This window comes from Haemaphysalis longicornis, unplaced genomic scaffold, assembly GCF_048455015.1.
Source record: "Haemaphysalis longicornis isolate Haplotype H1 unplaced genomic scaffold, Haemaphysalis longicornis Haplotype H1 scaffold_12, whole genome shotgun sequence".
Taxonomy (NCBI): Eukaryota; Metazoa; Arthropoda; class Arachnida; order Ixodida; family Ixodidae; genus Haemaphysalis; species Haemaphysalis longicornis.
Window position 1 is genome coordinate 75094882 of NW_027526225.1, and position 22805 is coordinate 75117686.

A 22805-nucleotide genomic window follows, 5' to 3' on the forward strand; every position below is an offset into this window, starting at 1 on the left:
CTAGTTGGTATTGCATAATGAAAAGTGGGTCTTACAAAGCAATATGAACAAAGGCAGGACAAAGCACTGAACTGTGACTGATTGTTTATTCAAGGAATAAACATACCAATGCGATTACAACCAATGAAAAGGCTAAAAGCACATCGAAACCAACACGTCATCTCGCCCCTTCCCTGCTACATAGCAAGGTTTTGATACACGATTTCTTTTTTTGGGAGTGCAACTGAAGGGTCTCTAATGCACACATTATTAAACATTCAATTTCAAGTACGCCTATCAATTCATGCGTGAACTTTTCCTTTTCTAAGCAATGAACGCACTTCCCAAAAAGTGGAACACAAGCGTAACTTTTCGCAGTGTGACAAAATGTGGCCCGATAATTCAATGAAGTCCTTGTGCTCACTGTACAGATCACCATTTCATAACAGTTGAATTAGCCAAAATGAAGGCGATAGCCATGAGTTATCATTTCCTGGCCAGAAACCACGTCTTGCAAAAAATATTCTAGCACATGAAGAGTATGACTAAAATGTTTTTTTTTTATATTCTAGCACATGAAGAGCATGACCAAAATGTGTTTCTTTTTTTTTTTTTTTTTTCATTCTCCACAGTCATTGTAAATTCAAATAGCAGTAGCCGGAAAGGCACCTAAATGCACATAAAAGGGCACCAGTTGACCTCGCTATTTATTTCTGAATATTTCTGTAGATCAGTTTCGAAGCGTGCTAAACACCATCACTGTATTTAAACCTGCTGCTGCTCACGGATGCCGCAAAAAACGCCACTCTTGAGGCTTGCCCCGCAGGACGCACACCAGCTCTGTGAGGGCGCCGTATTTCTTTTCTAGCAGCTGCATACGCCTGCAATGAAAGAGAAAGAAAAAAAAACGGGCTAAAGTTCGGGGTGAAGCAGAAAGGCACAATTACTTCCATTATGGGCACAATTAGTTTTTCTAAATCAAGCAGGAGCTACAAGTTTTGTACGGAGACTGAAATGGCAGTTCTGCTGCCCCTAAAAACACATAATAGTAAATTTCGCTAAGCGCTGCTGGCGCAAAACAACAGCTTGAGACGACGTTCGTTTCCGGACGGCGTGATCGAACAGCAATTTCTTTAAAAGATATATCGGCCTCAAAAGTGCGCAGGATAGAAGTACCCGAGGTTTTGACCTTTAACTGATGCTCGCCGGTTTCCTCACTCCATCCAAGGACAATCGAAACACAGGGCTTCATGTAATTGATCGCTGCATGCGATCCAATCACCGCACGAGAAAAAACAAGAAGAAAACACGTTGCTGCTTATGTTCGAGTTATTATCAAAAAAGCAGCCCTAAAAACGGCTTCCCTCAAGATGGCACGGGCGACACATTGGCACTGGGTTTCTCGTGCGCTAAATGTTTCACACTCAGCAAAACAACTCACCTGTGACATTAGAGCGCGGCGGCTGGCCATCAGCTGATCTGCGGCGGCGACTTGATACGCGTCTGGCGATAGGTAGATCGCACTGTACTCAACAGTACTTAGCGTCGAGTTATTACTTTGCGTTCAGTGGGCATCAGTTTGGAAATGATGCAGTTCATGCTGACAAACGACCAATGCGCTAACGATGCAACCTTTGCGCCCCGACCGGCTCGCACTCGCTCGTAGGTGTGCGCAGAGGCTGCGGTTGAATTGCAGATAAGGTTGTCACACTCATGAGCGGAACCATGAATTTTCGCGTAACCAACGCTATCGCGGTGCAACAGACTTTCAAGCCACTCGCACACGCCTTGCACGAAAACACAAGCTCATATCGCGGACCGCGACCTGCCTGGCCGCCATGAAGGCACGGAGGAGAAGAGAAGGGCCTGATCTGCGGGCCGTGCGCACACGTCGCCTAGCAACAGATGCTTGGCCACAGATATGGCGGCGCACGCATGGTTGCCTGTATGTATGTGAATACGCTCTATTAGCCCTTCTCCGCGTTTACCTCGCCACTAGACGACCCAGAAATAAATTTATTTTGGTGTGCTGATTCCCCCGTAGAATTTTCCATTATCCATCGTACTTATTTCGTAGATGTGCGTGAAATTTGTGCCGCATTGGTTTGTCCAGGGTAGTGATCAATACCTGAGGTATGAAGCGTAACTGGATAGTTCTGGTATGAGTTCTCCTTTAGACTATGTAAGCTCACAATACTGATTTACATCGTAGTGTTTAGACGTAACATGACCATCTTAAGAAACCCTGCTTACGGAGATTGCGATAGTAAACTTCAGGGCACTGTAATTACAATCAGCTCCATGCATATGCCGTTATCGCGACGCCGGCCTGTGACACACGCCCGGCGCTTAAACCTACCGAATGTACTCCCCTCAGATCGCGTGAGACACATTTACACTCTCGTAAATACAGCACATTTGCAAGAATGACTGCTCTACATAAAAATGTATTTCCAAACCATACAGACGGTAAATCTCAGTCGTGAACGTGTCGCAAAAGCAGCTGCGACAGTGGCGACCAGGCCGGAGCCTCTCGCAACTACTTTCGAAATGGGCCGCTAGGGGGATTTCAGGGGCGCCCCTACTAAGGTCCCTAAAGACCTTAGCCCGAAGCGCTCGAGGCGTATACTCGGCATAAGCGCGTAAATTGTTTTTGCGTGCAGAGAACACTTGATTATTTGTAGCTTCAATTAATCGATTTCGTTAGCACGACGGGCGAAATCTGCAAACTCAAGCAAAGTACTGTAGTATAGTCCCCGATCTTGGTTGCGAAAATGTGCGCGTTCACCAAATTTTGCTTTTTGAAAACACGCTAAGGCGCGGAAAAGTGTCGGAAGGCAAAAGCGACACTTAAGTTAGGTTTGCGAATCTGGGGGTTAGTGTACGGCTGGACATTGTGTGCCGACCTTCAAAGACTACGTAGTTACGGATAACTGCACATAAAGCTAGTTTAGGCGTGTTTTTATTGGCGTCCACCGGCAAGTTTCTCCTTCACATTGATACATTTCATTAACGAAACCAAGACCAGAACAAAGAAGAACGCCCACAGGACGCGTGGAAGACTTCAACAGAGGTAATTACTTGGGACACACCAAACACAAAACGATAACATTTAAAAATGGCAGCGTATCTGCTCCCCTTGTTGCAAATGTCGACGAAAGACGATAACCCACTGGCGTCGCTGCCAAGTAAATGCCTCCCTTCACTTTCCAACTCACCTCTCGGGCTGTTCCTCTCCCGTCTCGTTACTCCCAAGACAACACACTAGAGGTATGCTCAAGTCAATTTAAATTTACCGCATTCCACTGCTCAAATTCGGGCGGCTCGATGCCAGCGCTGCCGTATGGCGGAGACTTGCGTGAATCGAGTCACCCTACTGCAACGTTTATAGAACCACGTTGCCCTACTCCACGAGCATGCCAAGCGGCAGGTGGAGCCTATCTAGGGGAACCTTTCGTTGCTTTTGCCGTTTTATTTCTTAAATGCCGCCAGGAGATATAGCAGCCCTGGCAACAGCAGGCGATGGTTTTCTGCAGTTGGGGTAGTATTTCGTTTGCTATCGCAAAAACCAAGCATCCATGAATTTTTGAAAAAAGGAACACTGCCAACATACCTTATGTATTGGTCTTCTTCCTTATATTTGCGTAATGTCTTGTTCTTGATCAACAGTTTTGACATGTATGAACACTGACACCAGGCTTAGTTGTTTAGATTTGTATGCGGGTATATAAGACTCTTACTCAGCTCCTGTTTCATTTGGTCGGTTGGCTCAATCGAGTCAGAGACAGACAGACAGACAGACAGATATACAGACAAACCAAAAGATATCGTCTTTAAAAAATAGTGACTAATGTACCAACCCAGCTACGAACAACCTAGCACATGCTAAGCTACGCCTCGCGCCAGGCGCCCTTGCAAGAAGCGTAACTATTTTACTGTAAGGGAGATCGAAACGTGCTTATGCTTCCTTGTTTGCTTCCGTGTGAATGTGATAAGTCCCACGAATTCCTCGATTTGCTTGGGCGGGTCCACATTCCAGCACATGGATGGCGTCAACTTGGTCTGCCTGTCAAGCAACGAAATCACTGCTCGGTGCTCCCTTAACCGGTCTCCTTTTCCCTGTATACATCGAAATTCGCAAAAGCGTAACATGGCTCTTTGTACCCTCTCTAAATAAAAATGCGTGTTACAACCCCCACCCCCTCCGGTCATTTGCGCAACGTGGCCAGTCTGCACTATACATAGCATTTGCCCCATGGCAACGGGATGTTCAGTTTTCCTGTCCATAGCCGTAGATCGCGGTTATACGCGCTAGTGGAGGGCTAGGGAAAGGTAAAAAGCGCACTAGACGCGGACAGAAGAAAAGGCAGTGGTACGGGACGGGCGCTAAATATCAACTGAGGATTTATTGACAAGAAAGGCTACATACACACAAATGCGCAGAAACACCGAAAAAGATACGTAAGGCGCAGCTTTCACAGAGAAAGTGGTTGACGCTGTAGATAGGCTTTTTCTTTTGTGTGCAAAGCCAGAGACGGAGTGCTTACGCATTCGTCATTTTCTTTGATAGAACGCTTCGAAGATCTCTCTTTGTAGTCGCGTCCTAAAGCTGCGCAGGACGTAGTGTAGTGAACTTGCAGCAGCCATATTGCGATCGGATTCGCTGTTCCGGCGTCAGTTTCCGTGACGCCGGAACAAAGAGACATCTTCAAGGCGTTCAGTATTATCAAGAAAAATGAAGAATGCGTTAGCACTCCGCCTCCGGCTTTGCACACACACAAAAAAAGCCTATCTACAGCGTCAGTCACTTTCTCGGTGAAAGCTGCGCCTTACGTATCTTTTTCGGTGTTTCTGCGAATTTGTGTGTATGTAGCCTTTCTTGTTAATAAAGCCCATTTGATGTTTAGCGCTCGTCCCGTGCCACTGTCCTTTCTTCTGTCCCCGTCTAGTGCGCTTTTTGCCATGTCGAAGTCTTATAACCAACTAGCCCAAATTTCTGCGTTGCTAGGGATAAACTTAGATTACCTGGGATCTAAATCTCGACACGCGGGTGTTTCATTTTGATTACCCCTAGTGCTTCTTTGCCAATTGCCCATTAGTTTGGCATGTTCTGGTCCCCGATCAGGCGAGCTGGGCGCGAACGTGAGGTTGCTTGCGGGGCACACTTGGCGGACATCCCCCGGTTTCGACGACGGCCAGGCCATGGAGGGCACGGACAAGCCGCCGGAGCCGGAACAGCATGGCAGCAGCCGCAAAGAGCGCCCCATGCTCACCTACGAGCCGATCGTGGCCCCAACGGACACCAAGCCGGCCTCTGTCGCCTCGCTGGCCGCACAGCCCGCCCCGGTGAGTTATTTCCAGGGGGGTAAAGCGAGCTCGAAAACCTTACGGATCGTTGGCGCGGATATGATACAATTCCCATGGTTGCCAGAGCAATCGTATTCAGCCTGCTGAAAAGTTGTTCACTGAGTATTTAGCTAAAACAAAGAACTGATGCAACATAGTTACATATACACCATTTTCCATAAGCAGCCGGGAAAGGAGGAAAATACTCTCAAACCAGTTCTCTCGGCGGCCGACCAGTGTTGCCTGTGCGCGCTGGGCTGCTAACATCGCTCGGCGCGGTATGCTCCGCTGCGTGTACAGGGGGTATTTGGCACCGCGTGCTTAGTTTTTGCGGAACTTTCAACTGTTTTAGCCAATGCTGCGATGCCGTTCAAGGCGCAAACGTCACTTGGTCAGCACTGCGCGGTGGTGGGTTATTGAACAACCAGAGAAAGTGAGAAACAGTTGCTGACAGCACGCATGGGCACGACACTGCCTGGAGAAAATGCAGTGCGGTTGCGGCGTGTTTTTGCGGCATCGCTTCCCAACAAACACCGAGTTGAGATATTGGTGGATGCCGCTGATAAATCGCAACGACTTTGTACCAACGACCAACTCCAGGGTTTGTTGGGCGCACTTGGACGGCAAGCAGACGGAGCAAAATCCATTTATCACACGCAAAGCTGCGACAGGGAACGGAACCCCCTGAAATGTTAGAAGCAACTTTATCCTTTACCATACAGCATTGATTGATTGGTTGATTGATTAATTGATTCATTATGGTGTTTAACGCCCCGACACTTCATGGGTGATGAGGCGCGCCGTAGTGGAGGGCTCCGGGTTAATTTTTACCACCTGGGGATTTTTCACGAGCGCCGATACAATACAGCATTACAATAACTTCTGGTTCCATGTAGTCAATTTAAAATACCATATACTGTTTGGTCATTACAGCCGATTGGCATTAAACAATACCCTTTTCATCTAATCTAACCTTTAAAATCACGGCGTTTTGTTTACTTTTTTTCAGGCCAACGCATTACACTGCCAAACGACAACTTTCTCCATCGCACACTGCTGGTCGATAGCAGGATAAGCAGGCAGCCCAATGTGGAAACGAAGCTCGAGATACGCGTGAACGCTGCATTTGGAAAATAGCTCAACCTGTTTACAACGCGGTCAAAGGAAAAGCTTCTAATCCTTTTGCGTTGTCACGGAGCTAATTACAATTACAAAACAGTTACTGCTGGTCGCGTAAAGCATTTGTGGTGCAAGCAGCGGTTTCACAAAGGTGGGCTCCGAGCGACAGGCCACATGCGCTGCGCAGAGTTAGGTCAATCATAATCACGATCATGATCCACCAGAATTAACTCGCCCGAACGTCGACCCTTCTGCTCAACCTTCGAAGAATAGTAATTTGACTGGTTGTGCGGTCGTGTTATTTTTCCGCCCAGGTAATTTCGTTTCGTCAGTAACCGTCATAAATCTAGTTAAGAAAGATTATATTACATTGCAATGTCAATAGCGTAGCAATCGCCTCGTCGAAAGTCCATCGCGAGCACGGATCACCGTGACCCACATATGCTGTGCGCGCTTCGCATTCGACGTCCGCGCTTCCGTAAACATGACTAATTGGTGAACATAACGAGCACGGTGGCATTGAAAACACGTATTTACTCCCCGATATCGATTTCTATGTCATTCGGTGCCATACCGGTACGTTTGCATCGCGGAACTGCGGAGCACCACCGGCACCATCACCACTCTGCTACTGCTGCTCGCAACAGCCGGGATCGGCATTTTACGCTCTGGCAGCAAATCAGGACCTAAAATCCGTCCGCAGATGATGAAAACAAAACAGAACACACACACATACAAACACTGTAACCGCTAACTTAACGCCAAATCACTACGGTTCACTTGGTAATGCACGGGTACCGAGCAGACGCACGGAAAGAACGGAGCACTTAACAGCCCAGCGCGGAAGTTTCGGCGGTCGCTTCATAGACGGCGCTAGCGTCCGGTCAGAAAAAGCAAATGGCGGCGCCCACCTCTAGCAAGGAAAATGGTGTATAATTGCCTGGGTAACCAATACTAACTCTGTAAAGAACTTTCTGTGTATTTAAACTGTAATTTGCCGACAACGGGTACATTTGTAGTTCACTTTTGGTTTGGTTAGTTCACTGCCCCTGCACCTGACTTGCGCAGTGCGTGCGTGCAGTCTCCAGCTCAGATGTTCGTGCGTGCAAAACGTGCGCAACTCGGATGCACGCTGTGCACTCGCTGAGCAGCTGCCTCCCCGGGCGCTTTCGAGGCCGTCATTCGTTCCTTCACGATAAGCACCTTATCTATCGCCCCTGTACTGACGCCGGAACAGCGATTCCAATCGGAACATGACTGCTGAAAGTTCACTGCAGGCTATTGGTGACTTCGTGTTTGTGCTCGCCACCTAGCGGCCGTCGCGAGAATCGCCCAAATCAGGTCAGGTTCCGGACTTACCCATGCCGCACCGCACTTGTTTGTCCTCATAACGGCGTAGTTGGCGTGATACCGCCGAAAGAAGTCCGGAAGGCGATAAAGCGGACGTGTAAGGAGTTCTGTTGCGTCCCCTTCGATCTGTCGGCACGATGGAAGTGCAGCAGTGGATACTTTTACAGTTTCCCGCGAGAAGCAGACGACGCGTCTCGCGAGGCGTTGGGGGGACGGATCCTACGCATCGGAAAAAAAGTGACGTACGCCATGCATGTTTGCTCAAAGCACTTCGCTCAAGACGACTACTACATTCCAGGTCAGCATCCACTAGCCTTTTCATAGTAACGGAGCCACATTGCATGCGTGCGGCGTACTTTTTGTCGGCTCGCTTCCCCGTGTGCTCTGCTCAAGCGTGCACCTACCCTTTTCAGATATATTAGGCGCTAAAGATATCTATTAGGTGGTAATTATGTCAAGATACTTGTTTGAAATGAATCCTTGATGTCAATTAGCTGGGAATATCGTTTTTAAATCCGCACTTGATTGATTGTAGGGTTTAACGCGCCGACGCGACGCAGGCGATGAGGCGCGCCGTAGTGGAGGGCTCCGGATTAATTTTGACCACCTGGGGATCTTTAACGTGCGCCGAAATCTCGTACACACGGGCGTTTTTGCTTTTCGCCTCCATCAGAAAAGCGGCCGCCGCGGCCGGGAATCGAACCCGCGACCTCGTGCTCAGCAGCGCAACGCCTTAGCCACTGAGCCACCGCGGCGGGTTAAATCCGCACTTGAAGCGGGCCTCAAATCCGCATTTGCGCAGATTCCCCGCGCGCCACTCGACGTACTTGACGCTCAAGTCAGTTAGTGGCAGGACTCCCGCAGCTTCGAGAGTTCCAAGCAGCGAGCGGACGAGGTTATCCCATCGGCGCACGCTGTGTCGGCTTTTTGTTTACTCTTATCGCACGTGAGCTTCAACTTTAGTCGTTTTCCGGGAGGAAGTTGTGTATGCTCCAAACGCCAGCAGTTATCCGTGCGCCTGTAAACCAACTAGTACGAATTTGTACTTACTAATTACGAACGTCGTGGGGGCCTGCAAATCAAAATAGTCGAACTTGGGTCTCAAAGCGAAAAATTACTAACTAGCGAGAGAAAAAAAAAAATGCGCCCGAAATTTAACGTGTGCCCCGAATGTCGAGCAATTTAAAGCACAGCCTTGTTGCATAGAATCTGACTTCACCGCCAGCTACCCAACGCCCTAGGCAATGACGGCCCGGCGTAAGATGATCGGTTCATAAGTTTATCCAGAATTTGTAAGCTGCGTGGTGTAGTCGTTGGCACAATATTTTTGGGAAAAAGTTTACAGCAATTCGATATCAGCTAGCTCAGTTGTCATAAACCGACCTTTTTTTAGTACTGAGCAGATACGGGCAATGCTTTGCATTCACATTTGCGTGTTGTCAGGGATAATGATATCCTGAAGTGGGTTTTCATGCTACGAATCGAAAAGGAAGGTTCATTTATAAGGCTACTGCGAAGCTCTATCACAGCCCGAACAGTGGTAATTAAAAGTGTACGTCTTACTTGTAGCAGTTGATGAAAGCCGCAGCAGGGCGCTTGCACTTTTCTGAGAGCCTTCGTGCCCACGAGCGCCGCCCTTCCTCGATTTCTGGCGCCGTTAGAGTGGCAGCTAATCATGAGCGAAATGCGATGCGGTGCTTTGGTCGCAACCAACGTTTGCACGTACATAGCGACGATCTCGTCGTTTTCATCGCTCCGATCATCCACCCCGATCAAAATAAGGCCGTCGGCTGATATCATGCGATCTCCCTCGCCAAAAACAATGCGGATCAACGCTGAAGATTACGAATCTTAGTACGGCCGCAAACGAAACTGCGATGGAGGACCTGTTTTGGGACTCCACATTGATTGTTTTGACAAGTGTTGCCAGACTGCGTCGCGGACCTTGCAGTTGCAAATAGAGTGGCCGCCAGCGGTCGTTCCCGTGTGAAAAGAAATAAAAAACAGATTTCATAATCATTCCGTTTAAGTTTATACATAGAACTTCGTACAGCTCTCGGTGCTTCAAAATTTCGCGCAAACATTCGTGAAGGTACAACGAAAAAATATGTAACGAAATGCGGTTTGTTTGTTTTAAACAGTAACATTAAGCGATTGTTCTCTACTCGCTTTGTGCGGAAAATTACTGCCTCAGTCAGTCCCGCAAGCTTTTCCCTGGAAGTGGTGGAAAGTAGCGAGAACTTGACGAATGCAGACAGAAAAGAAAACACGACATGCCACTGACTGTATTTCGAATAGTGCCCTTGGCATGCATTCTGACACTCCGTCCCCTGCGATTGACCGCGCCCTTTTGTTTTTGTGCTTCAAAGGAACGCGACTCACTGGAAATATCACCGTTGGACCATGCGATAACATTTTTTTTTGGTGTTAATAAGGGTTCACATTCAGCTAAAGCCGCCGTTCACTTCAGTTCGTTTGAAAAGCATATGACGCTGTGCAAAATGTCACAGAATGGCAAATGAAGCCACACAGTAAAAAATGCACGGATATCATGACGGAGATGCATTTTCTCTGCGCCTCAGAACGGGTAAACAGATTACTTGACGCGCGCGCGCATGCGATCAGTCGGATTTGAGCGCTGGTGAGCAAGCCTTGTATGAGCGTTGCCACGAAATGCTAAAATAGTCTCACTACATATAAGTCACACGCAAAACCGAAAACACGTTGGTTACCAACCCAAAGGAAATGACGAAGGCAATGCTGTCAACGCCACCTACACAAAATTCGCCTGGCCAGCGGGCCGTCATTTTACAAGTAATCCCGGAATGCTTGGCTAGCCGGATGCGGAAACGCCACAGCAGCACGGTGACAAAATATTACCCATCCCTTTTAGCGTTTTTATTGAGCAAAAACTCAGCTGGCAACCTTCAAATCGTTGCATGATGTCAGCCACTGTGTGTCGTACGGTTCCAATGCATTCGCGCAGCAGTGGGCTTTCCCTCTAGAGTCAGTATACTATCTCTATGGTTATTTCTGTGTATTCAGTATGCTTCACACGGCTGGAGAAACGGCTTGCGCGATCTTGTCAAAACAGTGACCAAATCACGGGCAGAGGTGACTCGAAACGTTGACTTACCACCAGGGGTTTCCCCAGGATTCCAATCAAGGGGGGTTGTCTCAAAGGCTTTGGAAGGGGGGAGGAGGGAGGAGTAGGAGGGAGGGGGCAGTGGTAGCGGGAGGCTAAACTACGCAAGCTGTTTCTTTTGTAGTTCACTAGATAAATACTAGACGTCTATTAACCAAATAGATCATCCCCGTGAAGTACGTTTTTTTTATTTTAGATTCTTTATAAACTTTTCTTTAGGGTCTATCAGTTTCTAACATTGATTAACGTTGTTTGTATCTATAAACATTCTCCATTTACAGTACCGTGCCTCGAACTGCATCCCTCCCTTTTTCTTTTCACTTCACTTCCACTCAGCTATAGTTTCCTGTGAGGCTTATTTTCAGAAAAAATTTGGTCATAGGTTGAATGTAAAGCCCCTTAGATTAAAGAAGACAGGTGCGTATTTTCTCTTCTGTGTCGCTTAAGATAACGTGCTTTTTCACTCCTCCTTTTACTGGGGCTTGACCAAACTGCCCAGACATTTAGTGCAGAATTGATATGACTAAAATTGAGAGATTTAAGAGGGGTGGAGAGAGGGGTGTCCAGAATAACTAGGGTGTCTATGAACACTTGAGGGGTGTGTAGGAGAATCACTGCCTGCCACGGTTTTATTTGTAGAACACTCTGATTATGATATGGCTTGCAGAAAATTACGGTATTTTATGTTACGATATTTATGCGCAAATGACAAAAGAGCGAGGCCAGCTTCCGTGCATTCAGAGATATAAAGTGGGGCAAACTATCCCTCACAAGTAGTCTGCTCTGGACAAATGGTCTTCGAAAGACGTGAGCGTGCCACACGTTTTCGTGGGTCAAGTTAGCGTCAACCTCACTCGAAAACAGTAGGAAAGAAGCTGAATTTCGTGCGAGGTCATGGGGCCACATTTTCAGAATGAGAAGGAACTTTTACGCGGAACCCGCCGCGGTGGCCCAGTGGCTAAGGCGTTGTGCTGCTGAGCCCAAGGACGTGGGTTCGATCCAGGCCGCGATGACAGCATTTCTTATGAAGGCGAAAAGCGAAACCGCCCGTGTGTCGAGATTTTGACGCCCGTTAGAGAACTCCAGAAAGTTAATACGGACCCCCTTCTCCGGAGCTCCTCACAGACCAGCCTGGTGTAACTTCGACGCGTGAAACCGAGGGTTTAATCACTCTTACGAGGAGGACGACGTTTAAAATCTTCCTACGGAGCAGGTGAGCCCAGCCGCTCTCAGCAAAGTGGAGCAACAGCGAGCCATTGCGGAATATCAGCCGGCCCCGGCCTCCGGAACCGCTTCGCCGCAGCAGCCGACGGAGGAAGCTCCGTTCTTGAAGGGGGAGGCGGAGCCTCCGCGGCAGTACAGGAGGAGGCCTTCCACGTCTCCGAGCGTGGACTTGGAGCTGAGTAGGCCGCCGAGGCTGCAGCACGCCGCTCCGTTTCTACCCCCGCGTCCCCAGGCGTTCCCGCAGCCGGCGTTGTATACGCCGGCCTCCGAGTCACGGGCACCTCGGCTTTCGACGCCATCACGGAGCCCTCTGGCACCAGGTACACCAATGGCGTGTTCGGCTTACATTTTCATTAATTGCTGTGCCGCTCGTGCCGGCATTTCGGACAGAAGTGGCGTACATTAATCCTTCTGAGCCGGGAAATATACCTTGGAACGGATACACTGGAAATAAGGAAAGACCGAGAGGCCCCCTGTAGTGAAAAGTAGGTCGCTTTCAAACTGTTATGTGGATGTGGGGATGGTGGCTGTGGTGAAAATGCCGGTCTGCAGACGCCTCTGAGGAATTTCTGGTGTGAATAGGCCGCACGAGGATGAAACCTTACTCGCCCCTTTTCGGGGGCAACTGCCGAGGTAAAAATTGTGGGAGATTGGGTTTCTGGAGTCGTACGGCACACTCACAGAGTGGTCTCGCAATCGGAACCTTCAGTCTTAGCGCAATGAATTGTATGAATGGTCAGCGGACCGAGTGAACGGTGGGAGCAGGTCAGTGGTTTGTAGATTTGTTTGCTGTATATGGCTCCTCCGGTTATACTTAGGCCTGCCTGTCTGTTGCTATTTCGGAGGGAGAGACAGAGAGGGAGAGCTAAGGAGGGAGAGAGTACTAAAGTAAAGAATAAAGTGAAAGGGAACAAGACAAAGGTATAACGGAAACGATCAAAAACGAAAAGGCTTACTCAATAAATCAGTTCAAATTAAAAAGAAGAGCGTCAAGATGCCGTGGGCGTATTTATAAACTTCCTTTTTTCCATTTTTATCTTCCTTCAGGTGTATGGAATACAGGTGATCATCGCGTTGAGAGCAGACCTTGAAGCCGCGTGATTATGGCCTGTGACAAAAAAATTCAAACCCCCATTCTTTTGAGAAAGACGGTTAAATCGTGCAGCATTCTCTGAGGCAACCACAGTCAGAAAAAAGTGCAAAATCCCAACTGCTTCGAAGATGTCCAAATCCCGCAATTGGATAGACTCCGGCTTCATAACACCAGGGACCTGGGTTCGATGCCGACCGTCGAAAGGTTTTTTGTGTGTAATACCCATTCTGTAGAAAACATTCGGGACAAGAGGTAACGTTGACGGCAGACCCAAGGCTGCATTCCTATCAGTGCCGCTCCTGCTCTTGCGGATGCAGAGCAGCGGAGACCGAGTCTGACGGCGGCGGCGGCGCCCACTACAGCGACCGCCGCGCCTCCTCCTCCCACTTCTCTGCAACCTGCGCCCTGGAAGGCGGTGACGGTGGCCGACATGACGGACAGGACGGAAGCGCAGGCGCTGCACCGCAAGTGGGAGCACGAACACCTGGACTGGCACTCGGATTCCCTCTTCGCTGCTGCGGGAGGCACAGCTCACCACGCCAGCAGGAGGGACAGGCTCTTCAAGGCGGTGCAGACGATCGTCGTCCACGCCAGCTTCTTCGGAGCGGTGAGCTCGCTATCCGCGCGCACCTTATGATGTCGATGATTTATTTTTATTTATTTAGACAATGCTGGAGGCCAGAATTAGGCCCAAGCAGGAGTGGAAAGATAAAAACATAGCATATCAGGCAAATGTAATTATACAATCTCTATCTTAGAAAACACCAACAGAGAATGGCAAACGACAAAAAAAATTCTACATGTGAAAAAGCTGATCAATTGATGCATGCAGAATAGGCGAAGTAAAGACAGAGGCAGGAAGGCTGTTCCAATCGGATATTTTTTGTGGGAAAAATGAATATTTATGAGTGTTTGTGCGGGCGAACAGTGGGGTAAATTTAAAGGGGTGGTATTGCCTGCTTGGCCGGGAAGAGACAGGTCAGAGATATTGATGGTTCAATGCGAAATTTGCGGTTCAGAAGGTCGTCATTAAATTTTAATCGATTGATTCTTCTTCGGGATTCTAGCGTTAGAATTCCGTTGTTCTGCATTAGAGTGGTAGGGGAATCGTGTCTTTGATAACGGTTATAAATGGTGATGATGATGATGCTGGTGACGTATATATTAAGCCTAATGGGGCCCATCCGGAGTGGTTAACCGGTTAACAGCGGACGTTAACACTGTGTTTAACAGCGGGTGTATACGTATGTCCTGTCCGTATGCGCCCTGTCGACTAGCCCAGGTTGGGTCGTCAGCGGGAAGCGGACATCAACATTTCTGCTCTCTAAAAGAGGAGGTACGGGAAAGGGGGACGGGTGGCTGGTCCAACTTGGAGGTGCATTCCCGAATTATGCTACGGACGGGTCTTTTTTTTTTTTGCGAAATTAACAATCCGCAGCGTACTGCCCCGGGACAGGCACACGTATGCCCGTCTTCTTTTGACAGTGAAAAGAGGAAACACTTTTGAAAGAGTTTCCATTTTTGGTAAGCCATTCTACCGTCTTTCTGGCAGCGAAGCGCCACACCAATTATGCATGACATGTCACGAGTACAGTCCAAGTGGCGACATGATCAGCAGCAGAAAAGAACGGTATTGGGGGTAAAACGTCCAGAAAAGGGTCGGATAAACAGGGCACTCCTTCACAGAAGCATGCGTGGGTGTCTTTCCCTAAACTTTCCCCAGGGGATGTACTACGCAATCTTTGGGCCGACGGTGCAGGACCTCGCGGTGGTGATGGACGTCGGCCTGTTCCGAGTTCTGTTCCTACTCGCAGCCAGGGCCGTCGGCTTCTTCGTTGGAGCCGTGACCGGTCAGTGCGTGGAGGGGCACGCATTACTCGTGTTGTGCGTGGCTTCTATGTCATTACACCGAAACCAGATACGGCTGGGCCATGGCCAAGCCGAAGGATGCACAGATGACACGAACACGGAACACTGCGGTCCCCTCTATACTCTTTAGACAGCGCCCGTCTTGCTGGTATTGCAGTCGTAACTCGTGGCAGCACAAACTTTGGGCGCGAAAAATGGCGAGACAGTTTATACGAGGACCGTTAGAAGACAGCGTTATATCAGTGTTTAATCTTAGAACTTCAAAGGCAAGAAATTATCTTTATTGAGTGGTTAATCCCGCACGTATTTTTATTTGCTTTTACTCCTCGATGTGACCTACAAATGGAGGACAATAGAGAGCTTTAGCATACCGTGGGTTTTTTTTACGTTTCGTGTGTACCGCATGTACCGGGACCCTACTAGGCAAGCGTGCATTCGTTCCGGTAGGGTGGATAATTCCGCTGGTGGGCCGTCTCCGCCGCCCCATCATCGTCCATTCGTTCCGGAGAAAATGACTTAGTTCCGCTGGTGGGCTGTTCCTGCGGCGCCACACGCGCACAATCGTTTTGGTGGGGTGGCTAAGTTTTGCTAATGGGCCGTCCCCGCCGCGCCACGCGTGCGCACATGTTTTGGTAGGGTCGCTTTGTTCCGCTGGCGGGCCGTCCCCGCCGCGCCAAATGCGCGTATTTGTTCCGGTATGGTGGCTTAGTTCCGCTGGCCGGCCATTTCCGCCGCGCCATGCGCACGCATTCGTTCCGGTGGGGTGCGGCCCTCCAAGACGTGCCTTCGCGCGGATGTTATCGGGTCCTGGTACGCACGGTACAGACGGAACGTACGGAACACACAGAAAGCCAAAACTCTCTCTAACAACATGTTTGTATTGGTACTGGCCGCGCACCGCTTGCGTTTAAAGGCCCATTCACACTGCGACAAAAGAGACGGGAATTCTGTCGCTTTGTCGCGCGACGACAAGAATAGGTCCCGACCATTCGCCAAAAAACGATCGTCGCGCGACAAAGCGACGGAATTCCCGTCGCTTTCGCTCGCTTTCATCGTTAGTGTGAACGGGCCTTAAGGGAGGGCCATGCTTGCCCCATAAAATCATCCTGTTTCTGACTCCTCTCTTCATATCCCAACCCGAGGATTTTTCCCATTTGCGAAAAAACCTTTACTGGTCCACACTCGGACAGCTCTGTGAGGAAACGCTGCTGCCCGTCAACTCTGCCGCTTTCTGACCACAGTTTGTGAAGAGCGCATTGGGAGCTGGGTTATGCCGCCGCATCACCGACCCGCCTGCTGTACAAATAGCCGCCACAAATGTACGGCTGTTTCCATATTCAATGTGGTGTTTGTTAGCAAACAAAAATTTTTACCACATTCGTCATGCACTCCAAAACTCGGATCTAGAATATTTCGAATGAATCTAGCATGGGCAATCTAACAAGAGTTTACTCCTGCGAGTTCTGAGACGCCAGTGCAAAGGCCCGATGGCGTGCCTGAGAGCTTCACTGCCGGCGAATTTCATACCTGATGAACCTGCGCGTGCCCGCAGGCGCTGTCGTCCTGCGTCCCGTCAACCCGCAGGTGGCGTTCGTGTTGCTCAACTTCTTGCTGACCATGGCCTGCCTCGGGGTCTCCTACATCGACACGCTCCTCCCCTACCAGCTGCTCTTCGGCCTTGGAGGATTCGCGCTCGGCGCCATCAGCGTCCGTGAGTGCTGATGTGCCGTCTCACGCATGCGCCGTGGCTTTGATTACTCGGAGTACAAGATTGCGTGACGCCAGACTCCCAAACAATGCCCACGCATATGGAATGAGAGAAACTTGCAAGCGAAAGCTGCATGGACAATAAAGAGCTCAAAGGTGTCCTAAGCTACAGCCTGAGAGACGTGAAGGCGATAGTCCCGACGTGTACATTGCCAAGCCTCTTTAGGAGCTCTAACGGGAAGACACTGGTAAAGCTGTCATCCAACAGTTCTTCAAAAGATAGAAGCCGATACTTACACAGATTTCCGCTTAACAGCGCGAAAACTGATCCCGCACACGGAAGGCACTTACTATACGTAAGCGCTGTCCGCCTTCTGCGATCGCAGTGGCTGTCAGTTTTTATTTTTTGAGAGTGCAGAACTACGTAGTACACACAACTCATAGGCTATTGTGCGGTTTATGAAAGGTTTCTGACCGCACCGCTGACGGAAATTGCTCACTGGAGCTAATTAATACTTTTGTTACAGCCGAGCCTACCTAAATAGGATGTTTTTGGGGCAAATCCGGTTCGAGTGAAATGAAATATAATCGTATTTTTTTTACTACCAAGAAGTTAACGCAGCAACGTCTACACCTCTATCCTCTGCTCTTGTTGAACTTCGTTTTCTCGTAGTGTGCAGTAATTTGTAGTAATAGAAGTGGCTGTACAGAATTCGGCCCGCGGTTCTTTTGCTGCTACTATCTGAGATCCCCAGGAGATCGCTACTTCATAAGAGCAAGATAGTCACGTGGCTGGAATCACAGAAATCAACTCCCCGAAAAAGGGCTGAGTGACCCAAATGTTCGTGCCCCTGAAACTAGAGTTTCAGTATATGGTTCCCCTAGCGGAGCAGACTTGCGCGTCCATCCGCCATCGTGAGTTTCAAAGTCGTGCGGGAAAGCCACCCGTCACGCTTGTGGGAGCCGCCGCGCCCGTTGCGGCGGCGGGTCAACCGCAGCCGCTGACTTGTGCACAACGGGAATAGCGATTCGGTACGCATCACTTAAAGCGGGCTTTCCTGTCACGGACGAACCGGTGGCGCGGCGGCTCGCAGAAATCGGACGCGCAACTCTGCGAAGCGTACACAGGCCCTCCATTTTAATCAAGACGGCAACGCCGGGGGCGGAAATACCCAGCAGTTAGCAAGCGTGAAGCTGCACAGAAACCGTCAGGTTTGAGGAGGAAATCCAGGCCTGCCTCCCCATGCAACGATGCCGCAATCAACAAAAATAGGTTTTTACTTATTAATTGGCGCCAAACTGACACAGCTGGGACGGCTGGGATGAGCCACTTGGCAGCTCTCTTTCGACAGCCAGTCAATTACGTAGTGTGGCTAGCTTGGCGTTTTGTGTGTGCCGATCTGTATGTGACGTCACTAAGCATGTTTTCCTATTGACTGCGTCGCAGCCCTACCGGGTCCGCGACTTTTTCGTTGTTTTTTCGTATCGTGGGTGCGTAGTGTGTGCGCGCGGTCACCTCCCTTACAGGGGGTGACCGCGCGGTCACCTCCCTGTAAGAGCACTTTCTTACGCACACACTACCCACGTGGAAAAACATGCTTACAGTTGCAGCTCTGATGGGGTGGATTGTTTGTTTGAAAACACGTTCATGTTGCGCTTGGGCGCTGCATATAACCAGGAGCGTACGAATGAACAAAATTTACAGTACAAAAGCAACTTACAGTACTAATGCTATGATTTTTATTTTTATCTTCGTATTCGGGACGAGAATTTGATATTCTACAATAGAATACTCGGTTCCGACAAAATATTCGGGCGGTACTGTAAATGTTGAAACTTGCTTCGACTGCTAAATAAGCGGCAGCCGTAAAATTAAGCGTCCGAGAATAAATCACGCCAGGGTTGCACAATGTGAAGGTGGAAACACAAAGACGCATTGCTTTTTGATGCGTAGTACTCTTCACCGGGTATCCCCCCAGCCAGAACCATGCAACGTCCTGCATTCTCACAAAAATGCAGATTTGGCAAAGGTAAAACCTGTCATGTTTATAATGGCCTAAATGAAGACGACTAGTGTGACAGGATTTTAAAAACCAAAAAGTAAGAGAAAAATAAAAAATAAAACTCACAAAAACGATCTGACAAAATCAAAAATATGCGTCTTATACATCTTCCCCCAAAACCGAAGAATAAACGAAAAATTTCCGCAAAAGAACTTCTGAAATTCGAATAGAAAATATCGTGAATAGACAAACCCTGCGCTAAACTTTGAATCTTCGGAAGAATAAAACACATAATTTGCGAAGTAAAGACACTTCATTGCTATAACGGTATACATTTATACATCATTGGCAGAAAGAAACAAATGAAAATTTGAAAAGAACAAGATAATCTATGGTCTTTCGCTACTAACAGCCATAATGGGGTGTAAATAACTCACAGTATATAGTAAAGCGGCATAACAATGCACCGCATTATTGGACAATTCTGTGAATTTCTTCAGATTTTTGTATTCCTAGCTCACATTTGTTGCCTCACGATAGTACCGGAGCCCGCAAATAACACTGCGTGATTTGAAAAATACAGTAATACTGAGGAAAGGTGTTCGGTATTCGATTCAATATCCTGAAACCGGCATTTTATTGAAATATTTCTTCAGAATTCCTTTTATATAGAAAAGTGCCTGTCTTTGACCTACGCGTGGCGTTGCCGCGGCGAAATTGAGCAAACGCTAGGAGGGCAGGTATACCTGAAAAGATGCAAGGTGACGTGAAAGGTGAAAGATATAGAGGCGAGGATAAAAATGAGCAGCGGATGATGAACGACGGTTGCAGCGAAAAGAGCGCGAGGAGGTGAGCGAATTAAACTGCCGCCAAAAAGTCAGGAGGAAATTGCATGCGAGTGCGGATAAAATCAGAGTGCGGTTATTGGTACACTCCACCCTTATGTGCCACCTCGGAGCCGACCAAGGCCGCGAGTTCCCTGCAACTCTTCTCAGAAAAGCCGCGGGCGCTGCTGAGGGTTTCGTCGTTACAGTAGCGCAAAGTGTGAAAGGGCCCAGCACCACGAGCGAAGCGGGGGTTGTCTGTTTTACCCAAAGAACACTCTGTTTGATTAGAAATAAGTAACGAGAAGCTGGCGTATCTCTTTCCTTCCAGCCGTTAATTTGAGTCGTGATGTAAAAGAGCACGTCACGAAGTGAGCCGATCAACTGCCGACCACATGCGACCGCGCACTGAGCAAACCGATTGAGCCCGTGTGGTGATGCGGTTTGGAAGGTGTGGAAAATATTTCGATTGGTCAACCTAACAGCTTACTGCCGGTTCGCTTGCGAAATGGACAGTGCTAATCATTCGATATCTTCAGCGTGGCGCGCGCGTTCACGCCCCCTACCAAGGTGTTTTACTGAAATGAGGAAACGCAGAAATGCTTTGTATTTAAAATGCTGCCCCTTCTATAAATTTCTATCCGGGCTGATCGGACATTTGTTAGCATCAGTTTTCGAGCATCGTCTTCATAGTCTGCTGTAACCTGTCTAACCACGCCTCTGTCATTTCAGCCATTTCCACAAGAACAGGGCCGTTATTTTCGCTACGATACGATCAGGTACACGCAACGGCGCAATTGTGAGCGCCTCTTCGCAGTCGCACTTTCCGTGCAAGTGAATAGCGCGTCCTGTGCGCGTGCAGTCGGGGTCCTGTGGACATCGGCGCTGTGGCGAGAGGCGAGCGGGTTCCTGGTGCGGACGCTCACATTCACCTTCTGCCTGGGCTGCGTCCTGGGGCCGCTGCTTAGCGAGCCCTTCATCACGGACCGCAGCATCGTCACCGGAGACTCGGCGATCCCGGCACCGCTGAGCGATCTGAACAACCTCGAGGACAAGGACTTCATCTACGTGGGGTACGCGTACTGGCTCATCAGCGTGTACGCCTTCTGCGTCGCCTTCCTCGCGCTGGTAGCCATGTTCGTGGACCCCGGGCACCAGGACCTGCGGGACATGGAGAGCCAATGCCCCGTGCTCCCCTGCAGCGGCTTCGTGGTGCTGCTCTTCTTCTACCTGGCCGCGTGTCTGGCCGTGGAGACGCTGAGCAGTCAGCTCGTGGCCCCCTTCGCGCTCCTGCTTGGCCACAACAAGACGGCCGCCACGTACATGACCAGCCTCTTTTGGGCCGCCTTCACCGCCGTCCGCGGCGTCGCCATCGCCTGCTTCCCGCAGCGGGGCTCCTTCGACGCCCTGCTCTTCTGCAACGCAGTGCTCGTGGCGGCCACCGGGTTCAGCGCCTTCTTCGGCCCCCAGACGCGGCTCTTGTGGATCGGCACGGCCGTCGTCGGCGCCTGCATGGCCCCCAGCATGCCGTCGGCACTGCTGCTGCTGCACGACTACTCGGGCGTCTCGATCTCGCGCTTTGCCTTGGCGATGCTGGTCGCCTGCGCCAGTTCCTCCTTTCCGCCGCTCTGCGTCGGGGCCAAGCTTGAGCGGCAGCCGATGCTCTTCCACCAGGCGCTGGCCGCCCTCTCCACGGTCGCGCTGGTCCTGGCGCTCATTGGGAAGATTTTGCTGAGGCGCATTGCCATCGAAGAGCGCTACGTCCGCCTTCCCACCGACGACATCCGGCGTCCGTCCTACAAGGCTCTCAAGCGGCGCGAATAGAAGAGCCTCACTCGTGGAGCCATAGGCGCGCGTAGTTCGACGTGAACGCTGTTAGTGCTGCCATAGAAGACACAGGCGAAGGCCGTTTGAAGTAATTAGTGCCATAAATTTTCGCATATTTTTTTTTATTATAACTTTTTAAATGAAAAGAGACGGAAGTAGTGTCACGATTCTTATTAGTTGAAACGCATTAGCATTTGGGCCATCTTACCGCTTTGATTTTCACAGACCTTCAATTCGTGCAAACTGTCCGTACTTACATTACGGATAAACTTAGTCCCGAGTTTCTTTTAACGTGACAGATAAAATTTGTCCCGAGTTAATATTGCGTAAGGCGAGCTCTTAATATTTTACACTGAAGGTTTTATCCAAAAAGAAACGTGCCCCAAATTTCAGCTATAAGTAAGCCTCAAAAATAAATACCTGAGAAGAAGAAGGGTTGCAAGCTGGGCTAGTTGGAAAGAGGGATTTTTGGATGAAACCAGCGCAAGTTTAAACAAAGACAAAGTAATATAACCACAGCCGCCAGTACAATGACTGTTTAATATCAAGAAGGGTGAATATAAACACATAACGCAAAATAAGAAAAAAACATTGCGCATGAGCGAAAGAAGTTTCCATACGCCACGGTGATAAGGAAACTAGATAGACACCGGCTACAGTCAAGGTCCGCGCAGATATGCAATCTCTTTGGGATGAAGACACACACTTGCTTGGATGATACGCTTGTCTCCTCTTTCAGCTATGTGGAACGCTTCCATAATAACGCGGGACATTTGTTCACGGTACTTAAATAAAATGTCAGTGGTAGGGAAATCAGGTTTACATCCCCTGCACTTAGGGCAATGTGAAGAAAGATTGGGTGATTGGGGGAGGGCCTTTAATGACAATTCATTCTCTCTCAAACGCACGTTGATACAACGAACAGTTTGTACAGCATATGTTCGTCCACAGGATAAAGAAATGCTCTACGCAACCCCCGTTGCACAGGCGACGTAGCGTTTCTTGTGGTTAACAGCACAGCCAACCCCTGTCTTATCACTTCCCCGCTTCTTTGCAACCTTAATTGTTTTACTCATGCGCAAGGTTTTTTCTTGTTTTTTGTTAAGTGCTTACATTCTGCCTTCCTGATATTAAACTTAATTTGTTAGACAGTGGCTGTCCTTGTGTTCCTCTTCCTTTGTTTTTGTTGAGTACCAGCAAGCAGGCGAGGGTTAGAGGAGATCGCTTTATTTAGACGTTCGAGCGGCTAGCGTTATTCGCTTGATAAAGGTGTCACGAGCCCCGCTGCTCATGCGGTGGCTGCTCGCCTTCGCTTCGGT

General features: G+C 49.2%; 1 protein-coding gene and 1 long non-coding RNA gene across 2 annotated transcripts; one reads left to right on the forward strand and one right to left on the reverse strand.

Moving 5' to 3' along the window:
- Positions 1-67: 67 nt before the first annotated feature.
- On the reverse strand, positions 68-1819 carry LOC144162816 (uncharacterized). The gene is made up of 2 exons (XR_013320778.1): positions 1421-1819; positions 68-860 (listed from the first exon to the last, which is right to left on the reverse strand). It is a non-coding gene; the product is annotated as an uncharacterized LOC144162816 (long non-coding RNA).
- A 3147-nt stretch (positions 1820-4966) lies between these two features.
- LOC144161680 (sodium-dependent glucose transporter 1-like) lies at positions 4967-21847 on the forward strand. The gene is made up of 6 exons (XM_077692304.1): positions 4967-5325; positions 12153-12483; positions 13574-13863; positions 14980-15106; positions 16678-16836; positions 20522-21847. Exons 1-6 carry the CDS (start codon positions 5182-5184, stop codon positions 21481-21483), a joined length of 2013 nt encoding a protein of 670 aa, XP_077548430.1. The 5' UTR covers positions 4967-5181; the 3' UTR covers positions 21484-21847.
- Positions 21848-22805: the final 958 nt, after the last annotated feature.

Bases quoted from the DNA above. Each gene is read 5' to 3' on its own strand.
- LOC144161680 (XM_077692304.1), top strand. From the start codon at position 5,182: ATGGAGGGCACGGACAAGCCGCCGGAGCCGGAACAGCATGGCAGCAGC. The intron at 12,484-13,573 runs GTACACCAATGG...TTGCGGATGCAG, and splicing joins ACGGAGCCCTCTGGCACCAG to AGCAGCGGAGACCGAGTCTG. The intron at 16,837-20,521 runs GTGAGTGCTGAT...GTGCGCGTGCAG, and splicing joins GCTCGGCGCCATCAGCGTCC to TCGGGGTCCTGTGGACATCG.